At 37.2% G+C, this 27,285-nt stretch overlaps 1 protein-coding gene across 1 annotated transcript in view; it reads left to right on the top strand.

Moving 5' to 3' along the window:
• PLXDC2 (plexin domain containing 2) overlaps positions 1–27,285 on the top strand; it is a 370,418-nt gene that overhangs the window by 318,592 nt on the left and 24,541 nt on the right. Inside the window, exons 11-12 of the mRNA XM_003786768.1 lie at positions 3,296–3,446; positions 4,884–4,922. Coding sequence (XP_003786816.1) covers positions 3,296–3,446; positions 4,884–4,922 — 190 coding nt within the window. The remainder of the gene's footprint in view (positions 1–3,295; positions 3,447–4,883; positions 4,923–27,285) is intronic.

The raw sequence follows: 27,285 nt of genomic DNA, 5'->3' as shown, positions 1-27,285 counted from the left end.
ATTTAACTCATGATCTTTAAAAATTTTCCTAGCACACCTAAGATCCTCTCACGACACACCAGCATGCTGCTGGTAATGTAAGAAAAATGTTCAGCAGGGCCATTAAACCCTGTGTCCAGCAAGGTAGATAAACCGCACTTAGAGAATGACATGGGCACGGTCAGAGTAAACACAAGTGGTGGTGCCAAGTGGGATAAAGGAAGGTGTGCTCGAAGAGGTGATATTTAAAGTGAAGTCTGAAGGGTGACTGACATCTGAGCTCAGCTAAGCTTATCATAGCCCTAAATGTGACAAGGTGAAGGAGTTTGAACTTTACCCAAAAGGCAGAGAAAATCGACCTGAAGGGTTTTCATCAAGGAAATAATATCCAAATGGCTTTTTGGGAAAATCATCCTGGCCTTGGCTGAGTAATCAATTGTAAGGCAGGCAGCCAGGAAGTTGGCTGTTGCAGTAAGCTGAGCCGAGATGGTGGTGAGCTGGACTGAACCAGTGGCAGGTGGGCGGCTGGGGAAGGCCAGGATGGCTGTGATAGGGGAGTTGGTAGTTGGTTGAATGGAAACAAAACCTATGAAAGTATTTTAAAGGTTCCTCCTTTTTATCTTCCTTTAAAAAGATCTTTTTAACATTTATGTGACATTAGTGTGGTTCTGAAACCCAATAAGGAAAAGAAAACCTATGATTGCTCTATGCCGCGTTAGAACTACAATCATCAATGGTCCGTCATCAATGATGACTGTTCCTGCTCCATCACATCCCTGCCTCTTCCCATTCAAAATAAGTAAAACTATTCTGAATCTTGGCTTTATTGCTCAGGATTTGGTTGGGTTTTTTTTTCCCCCTTATTGAGTTAATGTCTGTGGTGGAAGTTTAATCATCATTTCCACAGCTATATATTCTGTGGAAATATATATTTATTTACTCAAGAAATATTTATTCTGTGTTCCTGCTGTCTCAGGCACTTTTTAGGTACTAAAATGCAATAATGAAAAAGAAATTGAAAACAAATAAGCAAAAACCCACGGAACTCTCCCTTACTGAAGCCTGTATTTTTATAATCATATTGTTTTCTCACTTGGTCTTTCTTTACAGATATTGTTTCCAGACTTTTCCTCTTACGGAAATACATTATGCATGTCTCCTGAATCAAATGTGCAAAAGTTTCTCCATTTTAATGTGTCAAATGTATCAATATTGCTTTTTGGATGTTTTAAGTCTTTGTCTTTCACGTTAAAGTCTTTATTCCATTTGAAATTGGGTTTTATATATTATGGAAGCAAGGAATCTAATATTATGGATTTTTTTGCCCCTTATAACTAGCCAAATTTTAAGGACCATTTCTTGAATAAGCCTTCCTTTTAGTAATATCTTGCAAAAGCTCCCGTTTCCATGTAACATTTTTTTTTTTAGAGACAGAGTCTTACTTTGTTGCCCTCGGTAGAGTGCTGTAGCATCACAGCTCACGGCAACTTCCAGCTCTTGGGCTTAGGCGATTCTCTTGCCTCAGCCTCCCGAGTAGCCGGGACTACAGGCATCTGCCACAATGCCCGGCTATTTTTGTTGTTGTTGTTGCAGTTTGGCCGGGGCTGGGTTTGAACCCGCCACCCTCAGTATATAGGGCCAACGCCCTACTCACTGAGCCACAGGCACTGCCCCATGTAACATTTTTGATTCTCCTCTTCTAAAGCTGAGTTTGCCATCACTCATATAAACAACACTCTGTATTGATTACTATCATTTTATAAGGAAAAGCGCTATCTATAGGACAAGTCTCCTTTAATTTTCTTCTTCACAAATGTTTGGCCTATTGGGTCTTTCATCCTGCATATAAATTTTAAACTCATCTTGTCACGATCTGTGATCAATCATTCAGTAAACCTTATTAGCATTTTATTGGAATTACATCAAATTATGAATTATATCACATTTCCTAATTATGGAGACTTTTAAAATTTTATCTTATTATTGACTTGTAACCTAATTGAAATGCTGTCAGAGGAGATAGTCTGTGATAGCGATTTTTAAACATTGGTTGGAAATTTTTCATGAAATAGTACATGGGCAGTTTATAAACATGTTCCCTGTGTGCTCAAAAAAAAATGAGTATTTTCTAGTTGATTGGCTGTCAAGTTTGATCAAGGTGCTGCTCAATCACACTTCCCCATCCTCTTTATTTTTTACCTCTCTTTTATATCATCTACGTTCTTATTTCTCTGTGCTGTTTTCCAGGAAATTTCTTCAGATATATCTGCCCGCTTACATATTCTTTCTTCATCTTGCTTAATCTTTGTAATCTAACCCTTGGGGTAGTAATTTTAACAGATATGTTTTTCATTTCTAAAATTTAAATTTGACACCTTACTAAATCTGCCGACTCATTTTTCTCATCTCACATGAACAGTTCATTTTTAAATTTTACCTTTCATTTTTAAAAAATACTTTACATAAGATTTTCATATATTCCACATTGGGTGATTGCCCAGACTATCAAAGTTTTGGTGGCCTATGCTGTGCATTGTTTTTTTCTGACTCTTTGCCTGACTGCCCTTTTTTTCTTTTGTGTTCTTTGATGAAAAGTACATATTCATCTGATTGTATTTCTTGTGAATCCCTGGAACCTACATACGTGCTATTTTCCAACAAAGAGGGTTTGCTAATGGAACCCTCGGGGTTTGGGGGAATAGCAAAGGTCTCAGCCTTAATATGAGGAAGAGAGGTTTAGATTTACCTCTGCTGTCCATTCTTAGTTCAAGGCATGGTCTCCCTCAAGTGACATTGATTTTGATCCTTTTTCTCTTAGAAACCCTTGCTTTTTTGCTTCCTTAATGAATACTGCTCCTGTTGTCTTATCCAACATGAATTTTGCTTTGTTATATTTCGTGGGGTGGGTATAGAAATGAGAAGGTAAGATTGGAGATTTTCTGTAAGAATGTTTTAACATTCACATTTTATCCAGAATAAATTTATTATCACCTCAATTTATTCCCGTTAATCTTACAATCTAACTAAACAATACTGTCTGGAAGCAATATCTGTTTCATGGCAGAGGGGCCATTTAACATCTTCCTTGGCTCTTCCTGCCATAAGCAAACCAAGTCCAGGATTTTACATGAAACATTAGGATGATGTTTACTGACAACAGAAACAGGAAAGGATAAAACATGTCCTGTACAAAAGTAATTTCTTTCCTATTCTTCATTTGAGAGCCTTGCGCTGAACGGCTTAACTTCTTGAATGTAATTTCTAAAAATACGTATGTGTGATCACCCAAAGCGTTTGCCTTTTTGTTTCTCATCAGTCCAAAGAGAAGATGTGTGAGAATACAGAGCCAGTGGAAACTTCTTCTCAAACCACCACAACCATTCAAGCAACAACCACGCACTTCAGGGTCTTAACCACCACCAGAAGATCAGCCACATCCCAGCCGCCTACCAGCCTCCCCACAGAAGGTACCCAAGGGCTCTTCTGCTTTTTTCCCCAGAAGGAGGGGGAAACCTCTGTGTTGACGCCTCGTGGATGGAGAAGAGGGAAAGTTATACTTTGGCAAACTGGGTTTCTAAGAGATTTCTAAAGGGGAAAAAGATAAAAACAAAATTATCATAGACTAAAAATATGGCTGAGTTTCTTTTTAGATACTGTGCCTTTTACTAAAATCTAGGCTTTACCACTGATTCTGCTTTTTTGCCCCCTTTCCGTAGGGGAAAAAAAAATACTGCTTTTCAAGTGGATAAATGTCACAGTAAATGAAAATTCAACATGGCCGGCACAGGACAGAAAGGCAAAATGTATATGAAATGTTTCTTGATTTTTGATTCTGACACACCAACAGTAGATAATTCCACCCTTCTACAATTCTAATATTTTTCTGAATGCAGTCAATAAATTATGTTGGTCTCTAACCTATACAGGGGTACTGTGTATGTCATAGAGAGTGTCCTTCAAAAATACTTCCTTTTTTAGGGAAGGTAAAAATACTAGTTGATGCATAGGTACAAATAATAAGAAGAAAGTATATTAGCCAACATCTGATCATTTTCTCTTCCGAATGAAGAAGCAAAGTGGGGAGAAATATGAGAACTAGCTGGCCAAGATTCAGCTTTGAGTGAGCTTACTCTTTATTGCCACAAGCTTTACTTTCATTTAAATAGAAAGTGAAATTAAACATGGAACTTTTGCTTGTGATGGAAATTTAGTTGGATATGGTAAGATTAACTGGAATAAATTGAGGTAGAAGGCACCTGCTAAATCCATTTTATTGCTTTTTATTAAAAATCTAAAGCAACATTCGATTTTAATCCATATTATTTTTGATTGTGATATTGAAGCCGGTGAAAATATTTCTATAATTGAACATCTACCTTTTAGAATGAAATATAACTGCTGAAATCAAAAAAAGATACCCTACCTTTTTAAAATTCAGGATGAGATCTCTTCATATGTGATATTGTCATCCTTGTTAGCAATAAATAAACATTTAACCTTTGGACCTAAATTTGAAAATATCTTGACTATTCCAATTCATTTGGAATTTTCTTAATTTTAAAAATGGATAAATAAGCTCATAACTAAGGGGTCTGGTCACAATACATTCTTTTAGAATATTAAAAGTAGATGCATTTTAATTTATAACTGCTTACTTTTCTCACAGAACTTAAAGATCAGGTAAGACTTTAATAAAATCTTGATCTTACAATCTCCAGGGGAAATTTTAGCACTATATCATGTAAAGCTAGGACTTGCTCTCATTGAACTAGAAATGACCTCAATAAATTATCAAAATGTAGTCGCATAACAGGGAAGGCAGTGAGTAGACAATTACTGGTCATAAGATTCATGCTCCTTTGAAATTTTTTTTCTGTTGTACTAACTTTAACTTTCTCTTTCAGATGATACCAAGATAGCACTACACCTGAAAGATAATGGAGGTAGGAATTTATACTTTTCTTTTTTTTTTTTTTTTTTGCAGTTTTTGGCCGGGGCCAGGTTTGAATCCACCACCTCCATATATGGGGCCAGCACCCTACTCCTTTGAGCCACAGGCACTGCCCAATATACTTTTCTTTCATAAACAATCTTAGATACTAGTTTCTTTCATCCATTTTAATAATATGAAAAGGGATTCATGGACTTCTATGATAAATGTGTAGAGTAAGTTATATTTTAATCCCTCTTGGCATATAATATGGGAAGAATGCCGTGGATTGGCTTAAAAATAAGATGAAACCCTAATCTTTGCATTTGTCTTTAAAACTATGTGGTACCAATGACCAGTTCCTAATGATAAAGGGAAAAATTAATCTACACATCTTGATATTCTCCACTGGTCTTCATTGGACCTCATTATAGTAGTGAGAACAGTTATCTACACAGCTACAGGGATTGAGTTCAGTTTTTTTTTTTTTTCCACTAAACTAACTGTTGCATCAACACACCCACACATGGACTTCAGACACAAAGCAGGAAGTGTAAGAATAGATTGTGCTAGGTCTTTTTACTTGTTATATGAAGCAAAGAACAAAAATATTGGAATGAATATGCCCTGTTAGTAACAGTAAAGATTTTTTGTAAGATAATTTAGAAAGATCTACAAGAGTACTTAAAAACGTGAGGGGAAAAGTTTTATCAAAACAATACTATAAAATATATTGACTATAGTTTTAATAATATAGTACAACCTCCACAGTTGACCATCTCTCTACATTGACCACCTCCTCCTTAAGTTGACCTAAGACCACACAGGCACCACATGTACATAATCAGTACAGTAGGCCTGGTTCCCTATGTTGACCCCCTCTGGATGTTGACCAACTTGTTAGGGGGTCAAGTTAGAGAGGTTCTACTATAGTTGAACATCTGTTCCACTGTAGTTTCCTATTAATTAAACTATGTTAGCTTCTCCTTGGAGTTCACTGGATCTTAATAGATACCTGAGATTTTCATTAGTAATTATTCATTCGACTCAGGAAGTGGGTGTTCTCTCCTTGTCAGGATCTATTAAGTGAATGTGGGCATATCATGACATTGATGTAGGCATGATTTTGCTTTTGCAGCCACAGATGACTTCTTGAGTAAGTCAAAATTCAGTATGTACATTGTTAGGGATGATTTTGTCTGCAATTGTAGAGACTAGATCCTAAATCGCTCAGTGTAGCTGAAGTAAACAATACTTCTCTGCTTTCTTTAGGTCACAGTTTACATATATATATATACTATCTTTAGATTTTATATCCTTTCATCTGAAAAGGAAGGTTTCTTAACTCTTCACAAATATCACCATTATGTCAATTATCCACTGTCTTTTGCGTCTGTATTATAGTGTTTGATTTCATTCGTTTCTTATTCATTATCGTATGAATACAGTGTGTAGATAGATTTATAAATGACCATGTGCAAAATGTGTACTAGCTAGAAATAAATTAAAATCTTAGTGCTTAATAAGGCACACAATCCCCCCAATAAAGATTTCCCAGAGCAAGTAACATAAGTCTTAATGCTGGGGTTACCTCACTTTGAAGAAGAAAGTAGGGTAAGAAGTGAAAGGAAGGTTGAGAGTCCCTCAGAGGTGTCTGTTTTCTTCATTCCATTTAATTTTTAATATGGGCAGAGGTAGCTCCATGTGTGGATGTCATATTATTTCTCTCTTTTATCTTGCTTTTTTTTTTTTCTTATTCTGTTTGCCTAATATTGCAAACAGGAAAAAACAAAGAATTCCTGTAGTCAAATAGGTGTGAGATACTTTGAGTGAAAGAAAAAAAAATGTCCTTGCTGGAGAACTGTTCAAAGCCTTCAATGTTTATTCATTCATTCATTCATTGATTCGTGCTGAGTGCTTGCTAATTGCAAAGCCTAGTGCAGGCTTGGGGCTATTGGAGAGCTTAGACCACTCCCCTGCTTTCGGAGAACATGCATTATAATGAATTTTCAAGACGGTTCTTTAGATTTCTTACTGGCATTCCTCCACTGTTTGCTTATAAATGCTTTTTACAAGCAGCATTTCACGGGCCTAATGTTTTATGACATAAACTTCGGTAAGGAGTTTCCTAGAATATTACCAATTATCCCAAAGAAAACCCTAGTTTTATTAAAGTATCAAAGAATCGTAAAACATTAGGGGTTTTCTTAAAGCACTACCTTAGAACTACCTTATACTGCTAAGAAATCAAGTAAGTACCATGATTTAAGTGGAGGATTTGGGATCAAAAAAGTCAGCTCTTGGATTTCCAGATGTTATTTAGATAACTGATAACGCCCAGATATTCATCAGAATTTCGAAATACCGCAGTCATACCTCCAACTCTTCTCATGTCTGGGGTTGTTTACAAAGCACTTTTCCTGAAAACACTGACGTTTAATTAGAGCAGACCGACCCGACCAGTATTAAAATAAATGTGTCTTCAAAAGAATACTTTGGAAACATCACACATTATTTTTTATAGCATGCTTATTAAGTTAGTGCGCTGTGGTGACTTTTCATTTTACGGAATGTAGAGATGCAGGAAGGATTGCCAATTTAAATCTACCTTCGTTAGTTCATTAAGCCTGTTGAAAACAGAATTCAGAATTCAGAATTGTCTTTCCCATCCAATTTTTGCAAGAGCAAACTAATAATGAGTAGGCATTATGTAAATGTTTTCTAACATTTATCAAAGGTGATTTTTGTAAACATCCCAAAGCTAATGCATTTTCGTAAATGTCCCTATATTGCTGCAAAGAAACTTAGCACATTTGATATCTTGATTCAATTGGCTGTTCTTTTTTTTTTTATTAAATAAGTTTTACTGTGTATACTTGAAGTTTACAACATGAGTTATGGGAATACACATTGCGAGTAGAATGATTACCATAATGAAGCAAATTAACATGTCTATTATCCCACCTAGTTAACTTTTATTGGTGATGAACTTGGTTAATTTAGAGTTCTGTATTTTTCTGGGAAAAGGATGACATCTGTCAAAATAGTCAGTATGTAGCTGGAAACCAGTGACTCTGCCTTTCCACACATTATTTATTAGGTATTGGTTGACTTAGGCTCTGAGTCTTTCTGGGAGATTTCCATGGGTTAAAGTAGTTGATTTTCTTAGTGTAATGCGCAGCTGACATGATTATACATTCACTTTCCAGGAGACTTTGCCTTTGGTATGAAAGCTTGAAACACATTTCTAAGCAGCTGGACACCTAAGTCACACAACAGGGTTTCTCATTCAGAGGACCCAGACTGAGTTACAATCTGCTAAGTCACTCTTGATGAATCTTCAATGGTGCAGTGAGTTACCTGATACATTTAGATTAGGTCTGCGTAAAGCCTCCTGAGGTTTCAGGCTAGTTGTTTGATTGAAGAAGTTTTATTAACCTTTAGGATTGAGTAGAAATTCTAAGGTCTCTCAATACAGTAATTTGGAGAAAAGAACATGAAAAAAAACTAAAATAAATGAAAGGATATCTAGTGAGTGCCAGCCTCCTTAATAAGATAGAAGCTTGTGTGACCACTATAAATAATCGAACACAAAAGATGTGCCATGATGTAGAGCCAGGCATGGGTGGCACACACCTGTAGCCCTAGCTACTCAGGAGGCTGAGTGGGAGGATTGCTTGAGCCCAGGGGTTTGAAGGAAGCCTGGACATCATAGCAAGACCCTGCTCCTAAAACAAAATTAAATAAAATTGGTAAATAAGAAGATCTGCATATTTCTATTAAGTTTAGAATAACTCCCAATACTGATCAAATAGCTGACCTGTCCCTTGTTTACCTGTGAAAAAACAGAAGGAGGAGGAAAGAGTGGTGAAAGAAAAGATGGAAGAAAGGATGTCCCAGGCACTATTCTGTAGGCTGTGCAGTCATTAACTCATTTAATTCACCCAGCTTTCCAGAGTTGGACCTGTTACTATATCAATCTTACAGATGAGGAAACAGGTACGAAAAGATCAGATTACCACCAGAATAGAGTATATCGCCTCTGCCTCACAACAACCTCAAACTCCTGGGCTCAAGCAATCGTCCTGCCTTAGCCTCCCTAATAGCTGGGACTGCAGGCACCCACCATAATCCCTGGCTAATTTTTCTGTTTTTAGTAGAGATGGCGTCTCACTCTTGCTCAGACTTGTCTCAAACCCCTGAACTCCAGCAATCCTCCCTGAGTGCTGAGATTACAGGCATGAGCCACCACACCCGGCCTCTTTTGAACTCTGATGCAGATTTTAAGTCCTTGCTTCTCCCTGAAGGGCTTAGGGAGCTTAGGTCTCTTACAATCAAACTTCCTATGGGAAATGCCAGCTATTTTAATTACAAGTACTATATTCTTTTACCTTTTCTATAACAACTGATTACGCTTCCAAGTATTTGAAAGGGGAATTTCCCTTTCACGTGTAATTATGCATTAGCTTGCATTGTATCCTTTCTAGGAAGATCACAGGGTATTAATTCTCTTGTGTAATTCAGTGTCCTCAGAATCATCAGTATGTGGTCTCCAAATTACAGGGCTACCATGGAGTTTCTGTTCAAAATCTAATTTAAGGACTTTCAGCCTCCTTGGTCTCTGCACACATTCAGGTTTAATTCACCTGTAAAAGGTAGCTAGACTGAATTCTTTAAATATACACATTTCTGTAAGAAAGGATTATATGCATTTAAAACCGTATCTTCTTTGGGCTTTGAAGTTTTCGCAGTAGCTTATTAGAAGAACATTTTTAAGGAATGGCCTAGTTATGTATTTTGGCAGGTACAACTATTAAATGCCTTCTGTGACATTTGATTAGGTTGCTTCCAAATGGCACTCACTTCCTAATTAGAAATGTAAATGTCCTCAAGATGCAAACTGGATAAAGTTATACCCAGGGCTGAGAAGAGGTCTACAAGCTGAATTAGTGGCAAGGATTTCTAATTGGGAAGCAAAGTCTTCAACCAGATTCAACTCGATCTAGCAAGTTGAATTGTGCCACTCTGCCCCACTGCAGATGTCAAAAGGACTCCAACCTCCAAAATCCTGAATTGATTGCATTACTTAATGTTTGTTGACTGAGACTTACCAAAGTACTCCCATATCCTATTCTCTCTTGGTTCCTTCAGTTTTTCTGAAAACATATTTGAACGTACGTTTTTAATTGTTCGTAATATTTAAAGTATCAGCACTCCAGACAAGCATGATATATAATGCAAGTGGTACCGTGTCCTTTCTCCTCCTGGCTAGGAACTTTACAAAACCAGAACTTTCTTCTTGAGTCCGAGGGTGGTGGCTCCTTCAAGGAGACGTCAAAATTGACGCATTAAGCACTTAGCAGAACATGGTTTAGTCAATCCAGAGGTACAAATATGCAAAGTGATTGATTTTAAAGAGCTAATACAGATGGATTTTGAACGAACTCCTATGGAATGCTTGGTCTAAGTTCTATTTCTGTTGGGTTCAGTTTCCTGTTTCTGAATATATCATAAGTCTTTTCATCCAAAGATAAAATGTTAGAACATTATTCCGACTTTTTTCAGCGGAATACTTCTAAGGCTGTATTTTTATTACCGAGTCTACAGTGATATATCCCGTGTTCAGTGTTTCATTTCTCATTCAGTCAAATTATTTTTTGACTTTCAGACATACATCATTAAAGTAACTTATCGTTCACAATTTTTCCCTGCCTTTTCTATTTTTCCCCCTCCACTTCTTTCGGGCAGTTCACAGTCGTATAAGCAAAGGAAACTGTTATTTGCTTTTGACAGGCTATTGAAGATCTATCACTTTCTGTTTCTAAAACTATAAAATATCTTGACATTTAGTTTCATCTTTGGCTTTGTTTGGCTACTTTTCACCATAGTACTAACTCTATTTTAAGTATATATGAACCATAAAAGTGAGAATTTCTTATGCTTTAAAATGTTATTTTGATTTCCCTGGGATTAAGGATTTCTTTTCTAAACATTGTCTAAGGTTGTAGTTCTCCAGTTTTCTGTACCTTGGAATTATCTGGGCACTATAATCTAATTTAATTATTCTGCCTTATCAAACTTCCTGTACTCAGACTGTTCTCCATACCAACTGAATCTTAACACCTAGGGCTAAGACCAGGGAATCAATAATTTTTAAAGTCCCAGGTGATTCCAGTGTAAAGTGAAGCTGAGAATAAATGGTCTGATTCAACACTTCATAAATAATAAGGAGCATGGGAATCACTGGGGATGGGGTATCTTGTAGAAATGCACATTTAGGGCCAGGGGTGATGCATCATGCTTATAATCCTAGCACTTTGAGAGGCTGATTGGGGGGGGGGGTTTGCTTGAGGCCTGCAGTTTAAGATTAACCCAGGGCAACATGGCAAGACCCTGTCTCTCCAAAAAATTTAACAGTTAGCCAGACTGGCCACCCAGGAGATGAAGGCAAAAGGATCACATAAGCCCAAAAGTTTTAGGTTGCAGTGGGCTATGATGATGCTACTGCACTCTAGAGTCCAGGAAACAGAGCAAAATCCACTCTCTCTTTCTCTCTCTCTCTCTCACACACACACACACCCACACCCACAAAAGGATGCATATTCTGATACAGGAGTTCTAGGGTGATGTCCAAACCTTTGCACAGCATTTCCAACAAGCTCTGCAAAGACAGCGTTGCCACCAGTCCACAGACTGGACTATAAGCATCAAGGGTTGAATGGATTCTTGATTCCTTTCTGCTACAGTCCCCCAAATAAGAACAGCATATCTTACTCTGAATTTCCCCATTGGTCCTCAACTATACCTTGTGGTTCCCTGAAGCAACATTTTCATTGTGGCAACAGAAATTTCCTTTCTACATGTAGAGAATGCACCTTGCTGCACAGAGCCAAGGGACCCAAAAGCATTACGTCTGTTACCTCCTAACTCATTTCAGTGTATGTGCAAATTACTCCATTTAAACTCCTGGCATAGTCATATGATTCAGTCAAGATGGTTGATTACATTTTCTATATTTTATTGAACCATATGAAATTGCTGCCATTCAAAACCATTCCTACAAAAGTAAGAATTTCATTGTTCAGTCTAATAGCTTAAAAAATCGTTATCCATCATAGGAAAAGAAAACAAGAAAAATCACAATGGAATATACTCTCCCCCCTTTAAGTTGGTCTGTAGATAGGCTTTCTAGTTGGAACTGATGCTGCTGATAGAACACGAGCAGGATGAAACGGCGCGGCCTCTCTTAGGACATGCACACACCTGGCTTCCAAGACAAGCTGTAAATACGCTTTCCATTGGCCGCTGGCAACATGTTTGATCACTTCTCTCTGACGATATCTACTCTCCTTTCCGTGCTCCTCTTCTTCTGTCTGATTTTCTAACTACCTGTTCTTGTCAGAAACCTGGGCTTGGGAATCTTTTATTGGAGGAAGAGATTATGTACCATCAGATTGTGTTACCTGGTATTTCTTACGCCCCTTCTCAGTGTGTTAAACCTGTCTAACATGAGTCTTACTTTCTTTAATGTGAAATGTTAGTGATTATGATTAGTGATCTGTATGTCACTGATATGTTTGTCAGTAATGTAATAGATTAACTTTGATGGTGATTTGATTTGACTGGGTTTGATGTATTCAAGACACATTCCTTGAATTACTGGGTACCAGGCCCATTGGAAGGTGATGGAGATACAGTGATAAACAAGGTCCAGTGCCTTCTCTAAAGAAGCAAGTGGTCTCGTGGGCTGGTATAGAGAAGTCAGTCAATATTGAATTATGGTGTGCAAAGATCGACTCAGGGTAATCTATGGGAGAGCAGAGAAAAGGCATCTAAACAAAACTGGAATTACAAGAAAGTTACCCTCAACAGGTGATGCTTGATCTAAGTTTTGGAGTACAGGTGTGATTTATGTAAAAAAGGGACAGAAGAAAGTAATGTCAGCAAAAGGATTAACAGAGGCAGAGGTGCAGGGCCATCAGAATATATTGGATTTGGGTGACTCTGAAGAGTTGCCACATTTTATTAGCTTGAGACTAAAATTTACATATGGTAGCTATTGGAGGAGTGGCTGAGAGATAAGTAGAGGCCCAGCATTTCTGGCCTTTTATGCCAAAGAAGGGAGCTCGACCTTTATCACTGAGAGCCCCTGACATCACTTAGCTAGGGAGTACTGTGACACAGTTCACATGCTTTTAAAATATGGTGGGGAAGGAATGGGATAGGGATAAGACTGAGGCCAAGAAAACTAGTTAGAAGATTATACTGGTATTCCATAAAAGAAATAGTAGGGGCTAAAGTGGTAGTTGACAATGGAAATAAAAAAAAAAGAATGGACACAAGAAATTTTTTTTAATGGGGTGGAAGCTATGTAACTATTAATAATACCTGACTGGATGTATGATTTATGTGATAGAAAAGTGACTGAAGTGGTTCCCAAGACTTGGTGTTAAGTTATTTGGGTAGGTGATGGTGCCATTATTAATTACTTCCTTTTTAATAGGGAATAAGGAAGAGGAACAGGCTTTCGGGGGAGACAGTGAATAAAATTTGCACATGTTGACTTTGAAGATGTCCCAGTCAACATTTTTCTTTTATTAGCCTGTAACTCACTTAAGAAATAATGAACATAAGATATAAACTTAGGCATCAGCTGCCTATAAACAATAGTTGAATTATGGGGGTGAGTTGCATAGTGTAAAAGAAGGATAGTGTAAAAATGAAAAGAGCAAAGGACCAAAGAGAGCGTATAGCATGTGAGGTTTGTAAAGAATATTGAAAAGAGTGTTGAAGGGATGGTAAGAAAACTGTAAGAGTTAGGAATCAAAGAAAACAAAGGAGAAGAAAATTTCAAGGAGGAAATAGCAAATAGCATCAATGCTGCAGATAAATCAAGTTAAAAAAAAAAAGGAGGAGGGAAAAGGGAGGAGGGAGCAGGGTTAGGGTGCTCTCATCTAAGGTGCACAGTGTGAGGATATACAACACACTCCCTAGTGAAGGCCTAAATTACAACTTGAACATTACCTAAGAAATGCAAACAATGTAACCAAATCATTGATACCCTCATATTAATCTGGAAAAAATAAAACACTGAACTGAGATCTCATCACCTCCACTGCAGTATTGAAAAAGAATTGGTTGGAGGCAGAGTGACCTTGATCAACATCTTGGGCTCTCAGTTAAGACCCAGAAGACTAGCCAGGTACAGGGGCACATGCATATAGCCCCAGCTACTCGGGAGGCTGAGGAGGGAGGATCACTTCATCCAGGGAGTTCGAGACCTGCCTGGGTAGTATGGGAAGATCCTATCTCTACAAAAATGCTATGATATCCTGCAGGCAGAAGATTAGGCTATAGGAAAAGGGCCATGCTCTGGGAATAAAATTTACTTTTAGTAATAAGAGCAAGACCAAAATCGTTCCACCCTAATAAAATATAAATCAAAGCACCCCCCCCCCCAAAAAAAAGAAAGAAAGAAAACCCACAGAAAAATAACCATTAGATTAGGTGACATGAAGACATTATTGACCTTGACTGGACAGTTCTACATTCCACAGTTGTATGATCCCCAGACAGAATTTGAGAAGTCTGTGAGCAGTAAGGAAATTGAAATCAACCAGGACAGACAACTTTTTCTAGAAGACTGATGAAAAGGAAAGTAAAGATTTTTTATGCAATTGATCCTACTTTATTTTAGGGGCATATTTGGGGTCAGTGAGCATGGAGATAAGAGGGAGAAGGAGGGGGGGTCTCACCTGAGATTGATGAGGCAAGATTGATTATCTCAGTTTTGTAAGAGACAAAGTAATTGATGTGAGTGGTAATAAATCAGAATGTGGTGTCTAGGAGTCACAAGAACCCACAAAACATTTTCAAAGGGAATGGTAAAGAAAGCTTCCTACTGATGGCCTTGCAGGGTGTGTTTGTGGCCTGCGGAGCATAGTGATCTTCCTTGAGGTTTTATGATTTCAACCCTAAATTCTGTTCAGGTGTGTTTGAATGACCAGTGCTTATTAAGCTCATGTAATATGCTGGTCCACTGTAAGGAAAAGGAAGGGGAAGGGAAAGTGAAAGAAGATGGAGAGAGGAAGGAAGGGAGGGAAAGAAGAAGAGAAGGAAGGGAGGGATGGAAAGAAGAGAGGGAGGGAGGGAACGATGTATGTTGAAGGGAAGAAAAGATATGCTATTTTTTTGTGTATTTCAGGTTAAAGTAAAGGCATAAACAACTAGGTTACAATGTTTGCATTTGTTAGGTAGGGTCCTCTTATAGTTGTGTTCCATACCCAATGGTGTGTCATATACCCTCACATTGTGCCCGGTAACTGGAAGCACACGAATCCCCTCCCTCCTCCCTTCTCCCCCGCCATCTTTCCCCTTCCCTCTAACTTGAATTCAATTGAATTTTGCTCTCATGTAGGTGTGTATGTCATCTACTGGCTTCATATTAAAGATGTGCTATTTTTAAAATGACATAATTCTTTAAAGAGAGTAGTTTAATCCATAAGATGGTAAATGTAGTTTGATCTCTTTCAATAGCTGGGTTTTCAATGGCTTTTCATTAAGAGCACTTTGGGCTTTGGTTTTATTCTTCAGCATTCAAATAATACTGTGCAGGATTTTAAATGTGTCCTGTGTAGTAAGGACAGGAATTAATTATTTAACACTAATTCATAACAGTGTTATAAGCTACTGTGATCAAATGTTGTTATTTCAGTTACAATAATAAATTAAAAACTTGCTGGATAAAGTTTCAGCCGTAAATGATTTTAACACATGTTAACATCATACTCAGCAACCACTAAAGAAAAAAAAAATACATAAAATGAGGAGCCAAAAATTCACTGGAGGAATTTAAGTGGAATGCTAAGAAATACTTGTTTAACCTAAAGAAAGCAAGAGAGGGGAACGATGGACCACAGAACAGATGGACACGAAGAAAACAAATATCAGAATGCCAGATCAAATCTAACGCTACCAATAGTGACAGTAAGTGTAAACAAGATCAACACTCCAAATAAAAGCATAGAGATTATCAGACTTTTAAGAAATCAGGATCCAACTATATGCTGTGTTTAAGAAATGTACATGAAAACTAAAGATACAAATCGTTTCAAGGGAAAATTATAGAAAAATATATATACTGCAAATATCCCCATAGCCAAGCTGGTGTGGCTATATAAATATCAAAGTACATGGCCTTAAAGATGAGGAGTATCAACATAGGAAAAGAAGACCATATAAAGAGGAAAAGGGCCAATTCACCAGGAAATCTTTACAGTTTGTAAAGATTAGACCAAAAAAATACAAAATAAAACCAGGATATAGATTTTAACAACACTGACAACCATCTTGAGCTGATTAATGTTTATGGAGAACTCTTCCCAATAACTATAGAACATAAATTTTTTCAAGTGCACATAAAATGGTAACCAAGGTAGATTATGCATGGAGCCATAAAACATCCTAAATTTAAAAGATTGAGCTTTTATAGAATATATTCTCTAACTATGAAAGAATGACATGAGGAACAAAGTAATATCTATTTGGAGGAAAGTCGATTTTAAATGCTCTTATCACACACAAAAAGGTAAACATGTGAGATGGGTGGTTGTTAACTTGATTTAGGCATTTCACAACACATATATATAACGTAACAAAAAAATACGTTATCCACTGCAAATATATATGGTTTTTGTCAATTATACTTGACAAAGCTCTGAAGAAAGAATACAGTTATCTACATAATCCCCCAATATGTGAAAAGTATACAGAACTTCTAAATAATGTATGAATTATAGAAGAAATAATAAGGAAAATTACCAACTATTTCAATAGAATGATAATGGATACAGTATACCAAAACATGTGAGATGCTGCTTATATTAGTTGGAAGGAAATTTATAGTTCTAAGTCAGCACTTAGAAAGGAAAAAGGTTTAAAATTAATAGCTGAGCCTCCATTTTAAGTTTAAGAAGATGAGCAGAGTGTGTGACCTTTGGGACACACTGTAATATACAAAAGCCCAAAAGTAATTAAATGTATACAATTATGATTTGTCAATTAAAAATAACTCTTATGAAAGATAGAACACAACTATAGCCCAGGGTGAAGGAGAGAAATGGAGTGGGAAGGGAGAGTAGGGGAGGTTTGATCGAGGGAGGGTAAACGGCGGGACCACACCTATGGAGCATACTGCAGGGGTACGAATCAAATCTACCAAGTGTAGAACATAAATGTCTTAGCACAATAATCAAGTAAATGAGGTGAAAGCTATATTAATTAGTTTGATGTAAACACATCAAATTGTATAAAAAAAATCAACACATTGTACCCCACATATGCATAAATGTTTCCATGATCTATATGTTTATGACTTAATTAAATTTTTTTTAAAAGTCATTTTAAAAGGAGAAAAAAAAAGAGCAGAAAAAAGTGAAATAAAAAATAGACACTCAAGAATATTAGCACAGTCAAAAGTTCGCTCTTTGAAAATTTTAATAAATTTAAGCTCCCCTAAGAAGACAGATTTTAAAAAGTAATAGACATTAAAATTAAAACCTTTGTTCATCAAAAACTCTGCTAGGAAGATGAGAAGGCAGGAGAAAGATTTCCAGTAGGCATATGAAACAAAGCACTTGCACCGAGAAAATACAGCAAACTCCTTAAAATTGATAATAAATGACAAATAACCAAAATGTAAGTGGGATACAATTTATACAATTATTAATAAATTATTAATTTACTATTAACATTGATGAGGACAGAGTGTAATACTGTACGACCAACTCACAATTCTCTCTGGTAGTTTGTTTATAAAGTTCTGGCCTTTTGGTCAGAAATTCCACTTCCATGTATGTATCAAAAAATTATATTCATAAAAAAACAACTGGTGCAAGAGAATTTATAGCAAATGTATTCATAGCTGTCAATAGCAGGAAATAGATTCCTGTTATTGGTGGGTTCGACTTTTATTGCGTGATGATCTGAGAAAATGCAAGGAATAATTTCTATTCTTTTAAATTTACTAAGGTTAGCCTCGTGACCTAAGATGTGATCAATTTTGGAGGATGTTCATGGGCTGATGAGAGGAATGTGTATTCAATTTTGTTAGGATGAAATGTTCTATAGATGTCTATTAAATTCAGTGTTGTAAGGTGAAATTTAAGTCCAAATTTCCTTGCTTAGTTTCTTCTTGGAGGATCTGTCCAACACTGCCAAAGGAGTGTTAAAATCTCCAAATATTACGGTGCTGGAAAATACCAAATTGTTCATGTCTGTTAGAGTCTCACCTATAAATGGAGGAGTATTTTGGTTGGGGGCATGAATGTTAATAAGGTCTATGTATACCATGGAATATTATGCAGCCTTAAAAAAAGATGGAGACTTTACCTCTTTTATGTTTACATGGATGGAGCTGAAACATATTCTTCTTAGCAAAAGTATCTCAAGAATGGAAGAAAAATGGAATCCAATGTACTCAGCCCTACTATGAAACCAATATATAAGCACCCACGCTTCCATATGAAAGCTATAACCCAACTACAGGGAGAATGGGCAGAGGGAGGGTAATAGGTGGGACCACACCTATGGTGCATTTTACAAGGGTACATGTTAAATCTACTAAGTGTAGAATATAAATGTCTTAACACAATAACTAAGAAAATACCGTGAAGGCTATGTTAACCACTTTGATGAAAGTATTTCAAATTGTATATAAAACCAGCACATTGTACCCCATAATTGCACTAATGTACACAGCTATGATTTAATAAAAAATGTTTGATAATAAAAAAAGTAGTTAGAAATAGTCACCAGTAGAAGAATAAACAGATGAAATATAGTCATACAGTGGACTTTCTTCAGCAGAAAAAAGAATGAATTACTAATTACTAATACATGCAATGATACAGATCTATCTTAAAAGCATTGCTAACCAAAAGAAGGCAAACATGTCAGAGTACATGCAGTATTTATTTGAAATTCAAGTAAAACCAAACTATAGGAGGCCTAAAGTCTCCATACATACATACATAGGGAAAATGGAAAATTGTAGCTGACTGTACCTTTATTTACAAAATGTCCACTACCAAATTTTACAAAATATTTTTCTATGCATTGATATATACATGTAAAAATATTAAAAAAATAAAATATAGGGGTGGTGCCTGTGGCTCAAAGGAGTAGGGCACCGGCCCCATATACCAGAGGTGGGGGGTTCAAACCCAACTCCGGCCCAAAACTGAAAAAATAAGTAAATAATAAAATATAATATGCGTTTGTTAATTTTTTCTATTGAAGGTGACCTTCGGGACACACTGTAATATACAATAATAAAAATCAGTACAGTGGTTGTCAGGGGTGGGAGAATTGTTAGGGATGGGACAAGGGAGTGTTAGACTGCAGACGAGGTTGATTTTATTTAATCTACGCAGTGGTTCTCAACCTTCCTAATGCCATAGCCCTTGAATACAGTTCCTGTGGATCACAGCCCACAGGTTGAGAACCGCTGGTCCACAGGATTCCACAGCTAGGCTTATGGGGGGAATGGAATTGTCTACATCTTGTCTCCAGTGCTGGTTACTTGGCATGTAACGTCAGCAATATTTGTTAAATTGTACACTTAAGATCTGTGCATTTCTAAGATGCAAATTGCACCTCACTATAAAAAACAATCAAAAAAACAGAAAGAAGGAAAAGACAAGTATTTTGATGTGTTTTATAAGCTAAATAAAGTTTTTTAAAAATCCTTATGAATCAATTCTTCCAAGCTTCTAGAAATTCTGAGCTAAAGCAAACAGACTTATCGTTAGTGAACCAGCTTCTCTAATTAGCAGGCATAAAATTTACCATTTCTGATTATTTGATTCATGTTTTGCTTTACATTATTCATAGAACCTACCCATGTAGTTGGTAATAATGATAAAATTATCTAGCAATTATTGGGCCATTGACTCTATACTAGGCAGTCTTCTAAGAAGGACTTTGCATGTTTAACTCATTTTATCCTCACAGTACCATGTGAAGAAATCGCTATTGTAATCCCATTTTACACATGAAGTATCAGAAGCCCAAGGATCTAAGTAATTGGTCCAGGGTCACATGGTTTATAAGGCATGCAGCTGGGTGATAACACCAAGGGCTCTAGTTCAGGCGTGCCCTGTGCATTCTGTCCCCTTACTGTCCTGTCAGGAGGGTCGCTTCTGATCTACCGTTGACTCTGTGGTCACCTGTCTGCTATTCTCCTATCAAAGCCATCTAGCATCTCAAAAATTACCACAGCACCAGCCTTGCCAAATCTCAGAGCTTTAAAGTCCAAAGGACTCTTAATGCTTCTCAGATCTGGTCCTCCATCACGTTGCAACCCTTGCAACCGGACATGGAAGTGTTGTGTGTCTGTGCAGTGCAGCCTTTTTGCAAAGTTTATTTGGTGAGACAGGTTAGGGCAGGACTACTGTTCACTCCACCCCAACCTACCTTGCCCTGCATTCAACTCATGGAGCTTTATGTTTTGAGAGATTCCAGGACCTAAGGGACGAGTTTGATACAATTTTATAATATCCTTCCTCCCAAACAGGCTAATTGGTTCTGTCAAATTTGAGTCGTATCTTGCCTGTATTGGGGCTACACGAATTCCCTAACAAGTCATTCTTACTGGCTTCATTATTTTATTTCTACCCTTGACACGTATGGCACTATTTGTTACCTCTGGTAACACAAACTCAAGTGAAATTAAACAATTCAAGGCTCTACCCAATTTTGTTTTATTTTTGAATTTTTTGTTTTCTGAGTTTTGTTGTTATTGTTTGGTTTTTTGTAACTTCTAATTCGGTTTCCCTGAGATACACAGCACACAGAATCTTACTTATTTACCTCCCTGGGGCGTTGCCGGAGAGAGACATCAAACCACAGCATCTAACAAAAGCAGTGTATGGTCAGGAAGAACATCAGTGTCTAAGGTTCCAATTCTGAGACACATACAGGCTAACTTAGGATCTCTAGCCACGAAGTTAATCCATGGTTTTTCAGGAGGTCCAAAGGTTTTCATTAATTTCATACATAAACACTAAGGAATTTGAAATTAGTTCAGTATTCTGCAGTTTTCAAAAGATCTCCTCATGGATAACCACTGATTAACCATTTTATTTAGTCTACAGGATCTCCATGACTAGGCTTTTATTTTCCAAATAGTGGCTATGGATTCTTTGAGGCCGCATGCTTCCCTGGGGCTGGGTAGGGAGGACTAGGGCAGGCGAGACTGATCTTGACCTTTCCAGTGGAAAAACCATTCACTAAGATGTCCCTGCTTTCTCCAATGTGTCCTTAAGCTCCCATGAGGAAACAAGTTCCCTCTTTCCATGAATAATTTTAAGAAGGCTTCACAATGTCCTGGTAGTCAGTACAGCTATGATGGAGAACAGACTTATCCTTAGTGAACCAGTTTTCTATAGGAATCAATAGAATAATAATTAGCATTAATAATAACAGAATGGAGAATACTAATAGAACCAATATAGTATAGTAATCAATAGAGTAACAATTAGTATGAGTAATGCTGATCACATTACTGAGGACCGTTTCACTGAGGACTTGCTGTCTTGACGGCACAGTGACAAGCCTTGATAAGCATCACCTCAGATCTTCACAACCATCATGAGATGGATATTGTTATTTGGCCCACTTCACAGAAGAGAAGACAGGTTCGGAGAGATGCTGCCCCTTAGGTCTGGTGATGTAAGACCCTGATGCTATTTTGGGAAGCCCCATGCAAACTAAGTGGTTTGGACACACATTCGTCTTTCCACCCTGATAGGAAGAGAGGGAAGAGGATGTCTATTCCATGTTGAGAGAACTTGATGGATTTGATAAGGCAGTAAACATTCATTGTGATAATCCTAGGTTCTGCATATCAATTAAATATTTTAATGCAAGTGGCATGATTCTGGAATGTTCAGATGAAGTGGCATGAAGAGGCGCTCTTGTTTCTACTCCCAAACCTTGATAAGAGTTCGTCAACCTTATTTTTAGCATAGTCATTCCTAGTCACTGTGAATATACTTGCCAGGAAAACACCCCTAAATTGTGTCTGTAGTTAAAAACCCTAATGTCTTCACCATGCAAGGGATCGGCACGGAATTAATGGTACGAAAAGAGAAACCATTCTAGCTTTAGTTTCATAGTCAGCTAAAAACTTCAGATACCAAGATCTCTTTTTATGTGGATGATTCTACAGAAGTAGAGAGGCTTAATTTTTCAAAAATAATTTTTAAATGTTTTTAGTAGAGGAAAAGAATTATGGTAGACAAAGCTATTGTTAGGAAAAGTTTACAAGTCTCATAAAGATTTTGTTTGCTGAAGATATTAAAGGAGAGGTAGATTGTTACAGCGGGGAGCACAGATGCCTAAGAAATGGAAGGTATTAGTGGATCATTCCAAGGATTTATTTTTATCTGATGATAGGTAGAGATAACATAAGCCTGCTCTTTTATTTGTACGTACACATGCGTAAACGCACCAATCACTGAATGAGGCTAGAATCACTGCTATCCAAAAATCTCTCCTTTTGAGGCAATCGAGCACTTCCTTTAATATAATTTTATGGACACTTTATGTAGCTTCATTTTCTTAGATAAACGGTAATAGATTATCATGAAACAAAAAGGATTGTTAGACTCCACCAAGCCCTTTCTGCCCAGAGCATTTTCTATGTTTCCCTGAACGGAATTTCACAGCTGCCCTGCAGTAGCACAGGCTGCAGAATTTCCTGATTTGGTCTCATGGATAATGCCCTTCGCTGTGTTCTGTGCACCTGTTTTAATATCTGTTCATAGTACTTACCCAAACCTCTTCACGGGTGATGCCTTACTGTGAATTATTAAAGTATTGACATAGTAATACCTACTTGAAGGAGGGATACCTGAATACTCGAATAGTGTTGACAGACCGGTAAGTATCCAACAAACAAAAATAGTAATACCATGATTAAGAAAATGAAAGAACTAAGAGAATAAGTCTGAACAATAAGAACAGACACAAAGCACCAGAAGGCACTCTAAATGAAGTCAAGGTCACGATCGTGCGTATAGGAAGTAGAACAGCTCAGAGAGGAAAACCATGAGCTCCAAAATGAGATCACTTGCAAGGGAGACTTCCAAAGGAAAGTCGATTTCGTTAACATTTTTATCACTCGATTTTCTTCCATTACATGCTTCAGCTTATAAATGCGTTAGATAATATTCCACAGGGAGAGTCGTGCCTGTGTGTGTTTTTCATCCAAAAGTGAAACGCTAACATTTGAAGCATTTATAGCTTAACTTCATTGTGAAGCTTAAAAGAAAGAAAGAACATTTTGGCAGCGTCTGGGTAAGATTTATGAATTTTGAGCAAATTTGTGCATGACTTTGTCCGAGCCATCAGCTCCTCGGTCCCCCCAAAGGACATTAATACATTATGGAATTTATGGGCTGTAGTGTTTTCATTTTAAGGCCAAGAGAAGAGTTAGTTCTAAAGTGAATAGAATTTCAGACAAGGAATATTTCTAGTTTAGTTTTACGCTGTCCCAAGACTCAGTAGTAGGTACAGATCATTTTAGCTACGCCTTCACATTGCTTTATAATATTAGAGAATTATACTTCTAAATACAGACAATCAGTGCCACACACACGTCAGTCCTCAAAAGGGAAAAACCGTTATGGAAAAAACTCAGAGCTACAGAGTTTTTAAATTAAGGAGTACACTTTGAAGAAAGAAGTTAATTTCCTTCCTTTTTTTCCTTTTTCTTTCTCCTCTATTTATTTCACCTTCCCTTCTATCAAATGGAGTCATAAACTTCTTGCGGTGTGTGGCAAATTAAACCCATTTTCACGCGGCCTTTGATTTCTTCTAATATGTACGTAATTACCTTTTGAAAGTGTGTTGTGTTTGCTCTTACACCTACAGCTTACCCCCAAATAGCAGATTTCTTTAATATATTTGACAGTTCTTACAGTCCTCTCCAAATCTAAATAGTGATTTGGATACTACCCAGGTCACTCACTGGATCCGATGAGAGTGTATTATCTTTGATGCTATTAATTGTATGTGTTCCGTGTATGTTTTAAAATATTTCTTAGAGTGCAAAAAAGGCCTTCATTTTGGAGGAGGCTCTTAAAATATATTTCTATACTTCCTTTTCTTGGCTTGAGATTCCATTTTATGGCATTGAATACAATGCCCTTTTTCATGAATTCCTCTTATTTTAATACACGGGGTAAGGCTAAAAGCAAGAAAAAAAAAAAACCAAAAGATTTGAATTCTCCTGTGTGTGATACTATGTGTGAGAGAGAGACTTGTTTGGTTTTTGTTGACTTTGGGACCTAAATGAAAGGACCTAAGTTATTTCTTCAAATATAATGATTTGAAGCCTGAAGACTGGATTCCTTGTGACATTTTCTTGACTGTTCCCCTAACTCCTAATGGACTCTGATGAGCTTAGTAAGAAGTATGTGCCAAAGCAGGTTCAGAGGGCTTTTTGGTCCCACTTCTATCTGCAGTCAAACTACCAGGTGACATTTCGGGTGATTGTCTTTTCCGAAGGAGTGAATCGGCTTCTTTGAGCAGTCTTCCCTTGAGGTCAAAGAAGTAAATCTCAGTTATGGGAAGTACTAAGCACTTGTTTGCAAATTTTTAAATTTCAGTTTTGCATTTGAGGTGTTCATTTTTAACACAAAGGATCTTTCGATCTAAAGATCCCCATAAATATGCAGCACCTATACCACTGGATAGGGCAGTGATATCAAACTGGAAAGCAAACAGTAATTGAGTTTAAAATCAAGGCACATCCATGGAGTACTTACTTCACCTTCAGAGTTAGTGACCTATTAAAATCAAGGCACATCCATGGAGTACTTACTTCACCTTCAGAGTTAGTGACCTCTGATAAGCCATCATAATACCTGCTCGTGTGTGGTCACCTGAAGGTTTAGCAACCTGTGATGAGCTGTCATAATCCCTGAAGGTGACCTGTGTGGTCACCTGAAGCCCAGAGAATAGAGATTGTGTGTTGTGTGGGAAATGATAGAATCATCACAGAAGCAAAAAAAAAGTTACATAATACACGAAACATAGAAAAATGCGTTCTCCAAAACTATTTGTACTGTTTGGTTCTCTCCCTTCAGATGATCACTCTTAAGCATTTTGAGTCACTGGCATGTGATACAAGGCTACCCTTGTAATACTTTTCCTTAAATCATTTTCTCTGGTTCCAACACGTCAAGTCACAGGCAACTCATAAATCTTTAAATATATTTTTTTCTATTCTACTAGTTAGTATTGAGGATTCATGGAGATTATTTATTTTATTAAAATAATTGTCATCCAAATAAGTAATAAAATAATCCTTGGTCTAGTACCAAACTAGACATTATACAAATTGCATTAGCCATGACCATGGTGTCCTCACATCAAATACAGAAATGTAAAGAAACATTTTTAAAGGAGAAATAATATAACTTGATCATTATTAGAAGTATGACTGAGTAATAATTGTGAGCCTAAATGTTTACTCCTACATAAAAGGAGGGAGGCTTACCACACTCAAAGTGCAAATCTGGTTATGATTTTATATTCCAAAGATTGTCCGCCTACTCCAGCAAACTAATTTTAGTTCTGACAAGGGCTCTAATGGAACAGAGCATGTCCCTGTCTCTCACCTTCCTTTCTGAGGAGGTCCACCTCCTACCTGGTGCCTCCTTAACAGGTTTGGGTTCTATGGCACACTTGGGAAATGGCAGCTTGGGGTCAACTCAGAAGTGCCTTGCCCTTCCCTTCCCCTCACACATGCACAAAAGAAGTGAGGCTGAAATTTGCTGTGTTGCATATAAATGGCTATAAACCCCAGAAATGAATCAGATGCTGGCTAGATGGCTGGGTGGATGGGTAGGTGGGTGAATGGATGGGTGGGTGGGTGGATGGAGGAGTGGGTGGATGGATATCCAGGATGGGTGTATGGATGGATGGATGGATGGATAGAGAAAGGGAGGATAAAAGAAAAAGTGAGAGAGTCAGATGGAGGAAAGGAGAGGAAGGAAGGAGGGCTAGAGGAAAGTGAGAGAAGAGAGAGAGAGCAAGTGAAGGAATGATACAAGAGACTTGAAAAAACATTCAAGGCTTCCTTTTGAGTCAAGTCAGTATTTTTGCCACATTTTCCCCAATACCACATTTTAAATCCATCTGATTTTCCCATGAAAGCAATGTTTCCTACTCTTGTAAAAATAAAAGCCAAGTTCACAAGATGAAATAACACAAGCATTCTTAAGAAGGAAGCCTACTTTTACAAGCAGCAAATGTTAAGGATGAAAACATAGTTTATATGGTGTCATGAATCTGACAGTATAATTTGCCTCAATCTGCCTCATATAAAAATATGATAATAACACAATAGCTTAGCAAGCATGAATTAAGCACTTATTGCAAGACAAGTACTCTGTATTAAACGCTGAATTCTCGCAGCCATCCTATGGGGTAATTATTATCATTGGCCACTAAAGACCAGATGGATGAAGGCATTTATTGTAGCCTCCTTTGATTTTTATTGGAGATGCGGTTATTCCAATAGCTGCAACCTGTTTTTAATAGCCTTTCATTTTTCTTCTTTTTTCTTTCTCTCCTTTCCTCCTTCTCTTCCACCAAACACGAATAGATCTATGATGGCAGACACTGACTTGGGACCCAGTTGTGGAGGCACAATGATAAATCTTTGACCATCTTTTAAATTAATTTTCTTTTCTTGCAATTACCAGGGTTCATTTTAGAATCCTTTGCCAGAAGAACTCATGCCATGAAATGTAAACAAATAGCAGGGCGTATATCTCAGTGTTAATTAAGTAGGCATTGATCAGAGGTTCGCAGTTCAGACTTTGAGGTCAGACTGATTGTATTTGAGTCTAGTTCTATCTTAACAGCTTTGCAAACTTAGCACATTTCTTAGCACATCCCTGTTTCCTCCTCTGTAAAATCCAGATAATAATGTCGACCTCTTAGAGTTGTCGATTTCATACTTACAAAGCAATCCTAATACATCTGATGCACTCTAAGTAAATTTTTAGATAATGAATTACTCTTAAAATGTTCTATTCTTTCACTATTGAATTTCTATGTAAGGAAGCCATTAGAATTTTGAGCTTTATTAGATGTGGAGAAGGATTACTGAACACCAACAGTGGGTCTCAAGCAACGAATAAACAACAGCCACCAAAATGCAAAGGATGGATAGGAAGTGTGTTAGAAGGTCACGTTGCTCCACTGTGTCGGGAATTCCTTAGTTCATGTGGACCCCACGTTCTCATAGGCCGCCATGATTTTTTATTATTAAGAAAATTTTTTTTTTTTTTTTTTTTTTT

Source organism: Otolemur garnettii, unplaced genomic scaffold (assembly GCF_000181295.1).
Source record: "Otolemur garnettii isolate 467f Iridium unplaced genomic scaffold, OtoGar3 scaffold00019, whole genome shotgun sequence".
Taxonomy (NCBI): domain Eukaryota; kingdom Metazoa; phylum Chordata; class Mammalia; order Primates; family Galagidae; genus Otolemur; species Otolemur garnettii.
This window is presented reverse-complemented; position numbering and strand designations above follow the sequence as displayed.